Source organism: Triticum aestivum, chromosome 6B (assembly GCF_018294505.1).
Source record: "Triticum aestivum cultivar Chinese Spring chromosome 6B, IWGSC CS RefSeq v2.1, whole genome shotgun sequence".
NCBI classification, from domain to species: domain Eukaryota; kingdom Viridiplantae; phylum Streptophyta; class Magnoliopsida; order Poales; family Poaceae; genus Triticum; species Triticum aestivum.
The window spans coordinates 574,400,578-574,408,028 of record NC_057810.1 but is presented as its reverse complement, the minus strand read 5'-3'; the positions used below and the strand labels follow the sequence as shown (position 1 = coordinate 574,408,028).

The window sequence follows — 7,451 nt, the reverse complement described above, 5'->3', positions numbered from 1 at the left end:
TTATTTTTCAAAGAAACTTTGACTTTCCAAACATATTCTGAACTAGGAATGGCGCTAGAGTTGATAGCATCGAGATACATCGATTTAACTATGAATTCTCCAGCCCTAGTGAGCTTCCAGCGCAACTGGTCGGGCTGTTGAGATAGCTGAACCTCCACCAGTCTACTCACTAAATGAAGCCACGCTTCCCAATGATTGTCGGCAAGCGTCCTCCTAAAATGAATATTAAGGGGGATGGACTGAAGTATCGTTGTAACATAAGCATCACGTCGTTGAACAATACTATAAAGGGACGGGTACTAAAGCGCCAGTGGCGTCTCTCCTAGCCAGGTATCCTCCCAGAAACGCGTGGTAGTGCCATTACCGATTATAAACTTTGTCCTATTGAAAAAGACTGATTTGACTCTCATGAGCCCCTTCCAAAAAGGCGAGTCCGTCGGTCTCACTCTCACCTGGGACAAAGTTTTGGACTGCAGATACTTACTATGGAGAATCTGCGCCCACGTGGCATCAGTCTCAACTGATAACTTATACAACCACTGGCTGAGAAGACATTTGTTCTTGACTTCAAGATTTTCAATGCCAAGACCCCCTTGGTCTTTTGGTCGACAAATGATATCCCATTTGGCGAGTCTGTATTTTCATTTTAGTTCATCGCTCTGCCAGAAGAATCGGGATCAATAGAAGTCCAGCCTTTTCCTAACACCAACTGGGACTTCGAAGAAAGACAAGAGAAACATAGGCATACTCGTGAGCACCGAATTAATAAGAATTAATCGGCCTCCGTATGACATGAGCTTGCCCTTCCAGCAACTCAGTTTCTTCTCAAACCGATCCTCGATACACTTCCATTCTCTGTTTGTCGGCTTACGATGGTGAATATGTATACCTAAGTACGTAAAAGGTAAAGTCCCCAATTCGCATCAAACAATTGCCTATAAGCCTCTTGTTCCTCATTGGCTCTACCAAAACAGAACAATTCGCTTTTATGAAAGTTAATCTTCAACCCGGTCAATTGTTCAAATAAGCGTAACATCAGCTTCATATTTCTCGTTTTTGCCAAGTCGTGCTCCATAAAGATGATCGTATCATCAGCGTACTGTAGGATAGACACACCTCCATCAACTAGATGAGGCACCAAGCCACCCACCTGACCAGCCTCCTTAGCTCTTCCTATTAGAATTGCCAACATATCAACCACAATGTTAAACAAAATAGGAGACATCGGATCACCTTGTCTCAGACCCTTATGTGTCTGGAAATAATGACCTATGTCGCCATTCACTTTAATTCCAACACTCCCTTTTTGCGTGAAAGATTCTACTTAGCGTCGCCAGGCTTCATCAAAACCCTTCATATGTAAGGCCTGTTGAAGGAAAGGTCATGTGACTTTATCGTACACACACACACACACACACATAGTTATCAGGTTTAACCAAGCGTAATTGCCAGATGTATACACATGGTTGCCAAGTTAGTTTGGTTGTCGGGGATTTCTTTGCCAGGGGTTGCCGGGTTTTAAGCACTGATTTATAGACAAGTTGCTAGGTTTTAACATGTATAATTGCCATGCTTTAAGAAAAAATGAGTTACTTGTCAGGTTTAGCGGGACAAAGGGGTGTAGTTGCTCAGTTAAATCTAGGGATAAGAAAAAGCTATGATTAATTTTTGTCGGCTGCTACGAATCAGCCGTCTGATCAGCGCGCTGGTGACCGTTGATGACAGCAACGCCACGGCATCAGTAAGCACGCGACTGCTTCGATGCAGCGCTGCTATCATGTTATGTTTTTACACGAAAAGTCACTCTCAGTAATCACACCTACCATTGACGAATAAAAGCTCATAACATGTTCTTATAGAGATAGTTAGGTTCCTATACTAAACAACATAATCAATAATGTACATACGCTGCCAATTCGGAACCCATCCCTATGAACCAACCGATGGCACATAACTTTTCCTGTGACTCTTGTCCAAACTGAAAAAGGTGATTATGATCAATTTGGTACGTTTATCGTTACATTATACTCAGAGCTATAAATATCTCATAAGATCTATAAATGCTACTTGAAGATATGTGGCATGAGACTACGCAGATGGCCCCAGACGCTTCCTCCCTGACAAGGATGCTTCAGGTTTATCATCCACACAACTTGGAACAAAGCGAGCCAGATGATCAAACACAGTGTATGGTGGTAGCCTTGATTCCCAAGAGATCAGCCTAAAATCTCCCTTCGGTGGAGCAATATGGCCTGCTTCTGCTAGCAAGTCCCCAAATATCAGTTTGGGTAGACTACTCCAACTGCTAGCAGAGGGTATAAGGCATGATGGAGCTGGAGCAGGAGGAGACAAGAGGTGGTGAGGGCCGAAGTGAACCGGACGGCCTTGATCGAGAAGGCCATTTGGATGGCAGCCAAACCTGGATATGTTCACCTTCCCTGTGATTCTGATCTTGTTCAATGCGCTAAGCCAGAAATGGGCATTCAGATTCTTTCTCACTGCATATCCAAGCAAGTTAGCTGAAACGAGTGATCCTTCCAACACCACAGCCAACTCTTCCACTATCGTCGCTAACCGCGGATGGTCTCCCGGCTTGACGCTTCCAAATGCAAGTGTCTTGAGCAGGTACCTGTACTCCTCGAATGTTAGACGGTTCAGAGAAATAGTCTGGACGGTCCCAAGTTTCTTCAAGCTTTCATTTCGACCTAAGATTATCACTTTGCTTCTTGTTTCCATACCTATAACAGATGAATAGAATGTATTCCAGTCATCGTCATCTACATCGGAAGCAAACTCGACAACTACCAGTGTCTTCCCTGACGGAATATCATGGTTTGTCATCCTGGTAAGATCGTCTCCACTCAGGTGCAAAATAACTGTGAAGTGAGAACGCACCGTGTCATACCTGCATACATGTGCAACAAGAGTTTTCTTCCCAACTCCACGTCCACCAATGATCGGTAGTACCGCCGGAGGACCAGGTAAGTCCTGTTGCAGCAAGAAGTTGATGATCTTCTGCTTCTCGACATGCCGACCAAACATGAAGTTGTCGACCTGAAGATAGGCATCATACGGTCTCCGGGAGATGCGCTCGCATCCGCTCAAGAGCACAACAAACTCCACCATGTCAGTAACAGCAGCTTCCAGATTCTGAAGTGCACTTTGTAATCCCGAGTTGGAGGCCTTGTTTGCCGAAGAACTATTGGTTGTGCGAGCATGTTTGAAAGGAATGATATAATCAGACGACGTAGATGAATCGCTCACCGAGTCCTTGGATGCCTCCTTATGTTGCTTGTACCTGATGCTGTCCAAGACATGGTACCCTTGGTACGTGGTTGCCGATAGCTGCTTCAACTGCATGAGCATACAAGAGTTCATGATGTGGCGTCCATCCGCCTCGTCGACGACCGTGTGAACACTCAACAAGAGTTGCTGTAGCCTCTCCACCTTTTGCTCCGAGTACAGACGGTCCGCATATTTTTTCATGAGGAAAGAGATGAATCGGCTGGCGAGGTCACTTGTAACGGCAGATATTGCAAGATCCATCTCAAAGTCTTCTGAGGTAGGTGTCGTGGAATTGTCATGTCAAATGTCCTCGTGAAAGGACTTAGTTGTGGAGCCATCGCAACTAGGAAGCTTGAAGGGGTTAATCGGGACAAAGGACACGAGAGGTTTTATACTAGTTCAGCCCCTTACGGTGAAGGTAAGGCCTACGTCTAGTTGGGTTGGTATTGATGTTTCGATGACCAGGGAGCGAGATACGCTATGCCCGGTTCTCGATGAGTTGTTTCTTGCCCTAAGCCGCCAGCAGGTCGTCCCCTTATATACACGGGTTGACGCCCTGTGGCCTACAGAGTCCCGGCCGGCTTATAACAGTGTCCGGCTCGGTGACTAGTTAAAACTACCTTATGATACAAGTCATGCCATTACGGCGGTTTACTACAACGGGCCTTAAATCGCCTGTGGGCTTAAGCCCCCTATTGAACTGCCATCTTCATGATTGGTCTTGGGCTTGAGTCTTCTTTGCGTAACCCGGCCCCTCCTGGGTGGCTTACACAAATAGTTATATCCCCAACATTAGGGCCCAGATTGATTTGAACCTGTTCATGTCAATCTTAAAATACCTTTAAAGAATAAATTTTCAGTCTTCTGACTGTGCAGAAGGTTTTCTTTAACCCGCCATGACATCATCTTCTGGATCCGTGTTAACCCGGCGTGACGTCATCCTCTCTTAAATTCCTTTTCTATTCCATCGTATCCTTCAACGGATCTCTGCTTTATTGACTATTTCAAAAATCGAGGCGTCGGGGCCGCTGGATAATAACTCTTATCTCCTTGTTTCCCGCGTCGTCTCAGTTATCCTCTCCCTATAAATAGGCGCGACTTAGGTCTTCCACTTTCCCTCTTTCAGTCGTCTTCTTCCTCTTGCCTCCTCTCGAGCTCCGCCGCCGCCGCCGTCGAACCCCTCGTCTTCATCGACTCAGGCCGCTGCATCAACCTGACTCTGACCAGAAATCGACGGCGAAACTCCGCAGCTCGTCCACATCCGTGAGTTCCTCTCCTTCCCTTTCTTAGATCTGCATTGGAACTTTGTTGAGTTCGTCGGCGTTCATCACCGCCCGACGCAAACCCTCGCTAGTTCTTACCTCCAATACCCTGTTTAGATCGTAAAAACTACGTAGAACTGTTGCAGTACTTGTTTGTGTTGATCTTGCATAGAAATAGATCTCATTTCCCTTTGTTTGGAAACCCTCTTCGAGTGTATGAACTTCTCTGCCCTGTTTTTAGGTCTAGAAAAATTTCTTTTCAGAGCAATAATTTGATCCAGAATAATAGTTGTCATCCGTGAAACTTGTTTTTATCACCCGGAAAACTTCTTTTGGTAGATGCCCTTAAACACAACTATCGAGGTGTACGGCTTAAATAAATGACACAGAACCTTAGTTGCTTCTCATGACCTGAAGAATTTTGAACTGCTCTTGATACTTGTAGCGGCTTAAATATTGTTGCACAATCATTCTTATATCATTAGGCCCCTCCTTAAGCCGCCACCTTGAATAATTAGGATTTTTCTCCCTGGTTAAAATTGAACCGAGTCTTCTTATTTTGTCATAGGCCAACTTTTGACATGGCTCCTAAGGCGGCCAAGGCCCCTGTAACCTGCAATTGGGTCCCATAGTTACCAAGAGTAAACTAGCTGAGTTCGTGAAATCTGGCCACCTGCCAAAAAGGGAGGTCATGTTTTATCATGTCCCTGACCCGTCTGAAGAGAAGCCTCAACCCAAAGAAGGGGAGGTGATAGTTTTTACGGATCACATGAGCCGGGGATTTGCCCCTCCCGGCTCAAAATTCTTCAGAGAAGTTTTGAATTTCTTTGACCTTAGACCTCAAGACATCGGACCCAATTCCGTGTCAAATATTTGCAATTTCCAAGTCTTCTGCGAGGTGTACCTGGGAGAGGAACCAAGTCTGCCATTATTCAGGGAACTTTTCTACATGAACCGGCAGAATGAACGTGCCAACGGGCCCAATCTTGAGCTTGGCGGCATCTCAATCCAGCGAAGGAGAGACTGCCTTTTTCCTTATGCTGAACTGCCGAGTCACCCAAAATCTTGGAACCAAACGTGGTTCTATTGTCAGGACACTTCTCCGGCTGATGAGAAGCCTCTGCCCGGCTTTCGCGCCCTGCGCCTTGAGTCCAACCACCCACTACCAGACAAACTGACGGCCGTTGAACGTCTGCCTCTCAATCCCACCATCAAGAAGATCAAAGCTCTCTTGGGAAATGGTTTAAATGGCATCGATCTGGTCCGAGTCTGGGTCACTTGGCAAGTACTTCCATTAAGCCGCCGTTCCGGCTTAATGTGTACTTATACAGGCGAAAAGGATGACCCGTTACGCCATAGTACTGACGACTTACCAGATGATGTGGTGGAGGCTACGACCCAGTCACTGCTGAAGGAGGGCACTGTGACAAGTAACACCTTCAGCTTACTTCCCTTTTGCAAGAAGAACCCGGCCCCTGCAGTAAGTTATCAATCTTAATAAATACTCTTTGTTATGTTATACCTTCTTTGGTACTCATAACTCCTTATCCTTTCCCACAGGCCGATGATAACTTCTGGAAGGTCAAATATGACCATGAGGCTGCAAAACAAGCCAGGGCAACCAAAAAAGCCGAAAGGAAAGCCACCAAGACAGGAACCTCAAAGAAGAAGAAACCCAGCGCCTCCGACTTACTCAAATTGGAGGATAGTTCTTCGGATGATGAAGAGGTAATCTTTAAATTTTCTTAATTCCCTTGTTATTACCTGTCTGACATTCTATCCGTTCAGGAGGACACGGGGAACAGTCAAGCAGCCAATGAAGAGGTAACTATAATCTCCTCCGACTCAGAGCCTTTGCCAAAGCAAAAGATCCGAAGAGTGACCCGGAAAGTAAGATTTTCACATGCTCTTGCTTATCAAGATCCTCAATTTCTTTTGAAGCAACAACAGCTTGAGAACCGGAGGCAGACCCGGAACAACAAGGACGCGGAACTCTCCTCCGGCTTACCTGACGTAACCAGGAAGCGCCGGACTGAGGTTATCTCTGATTTACGTTCTGTTTTACCTTTAGTGGGCTTAATTCGTCATCCTCTCAATTCGTCTGACTCCAATTATCAGGATACCTCTCCTTCTTCCGGTGAATCCATGCAGTCAAACATGCCGGCTTTCAAAACTGCTCCCGGGTAATGTAACCTTATGTACCTTGAACTTTACTTTACCCATGCTTGCGTATTCATCCTTCTGCCTTTGTTAACAACATGCAAGTGAAACCCAACAAGAGGGCGAAGAAGAATAAGCCGTCCCAAGACCTGATTGTAACTGAACCGGTGATTAATGCGTCTACTCCAGACAACTCTACCCATCAGCCGCCGCCTGATCCGGCTTCTGAAATTCCAGTGCCAACTTCTGATCCGTCTGCTGAGGATACTCTCAACACAAATGACCCGGAGACTCCTAGCCCGGTCAAGACAAATGAACCAGAAGTTGAGATTGTGAGGTCTCAGTTTGTTGAACCAGGGCGGCCTACCGTCCTTGCCAAATGTTCCGCCAAGGAAGAACTTGCCGAAGCCGAAAAGCCAAGCAGGACATTACTGATTACACTCACTTAAGCATTGGTGATATAGTCTCGGGCTATCTGAATCAAGTGCATAATAGCCGTGACCTGGAAATTGACATGGTAAAACAAATACAGCACAAATATGAGGTATAAATTATACTTTTTACCTGAGTCTTACATACTGTACCAGCCCCCAAGTCTATCGCTTATGAATAAATATGTGTAGACTTAGAAATCTGTTTTACTTATTAATTGAGCCGGTTCAAAGAGAATATATTTAACCTGGTCATAACATGATAGTTGTAAATTTGCAATATACATTAGTCCCCAAGTGTCAAGTATCTTTA

At 45.5% G+C, this 7,451-nt stretch overlaps 1 protein-coding gene across 1 annotated transcript; it reads right to left on the bottom strand.

The window, feature by feature from the left end:
- Positions 1–2,088: 2,088 nt before the first annotated feature.
- LOC123138103 (uncharacterized) lies at positions 2,089–3,546 on the bottom strand. Its single transcript, XM_044558007.1, has one exon. It carries the CDS (start codon positions 3,544–3,546, stop codon positions 2,089–2,091), a length of 1,458 nt encoding a protein of 485 aa, XP_044413942.1.
- Between the last annotated feature and the right edge of the window lie 3,905 nt (positions 3,547–7,451).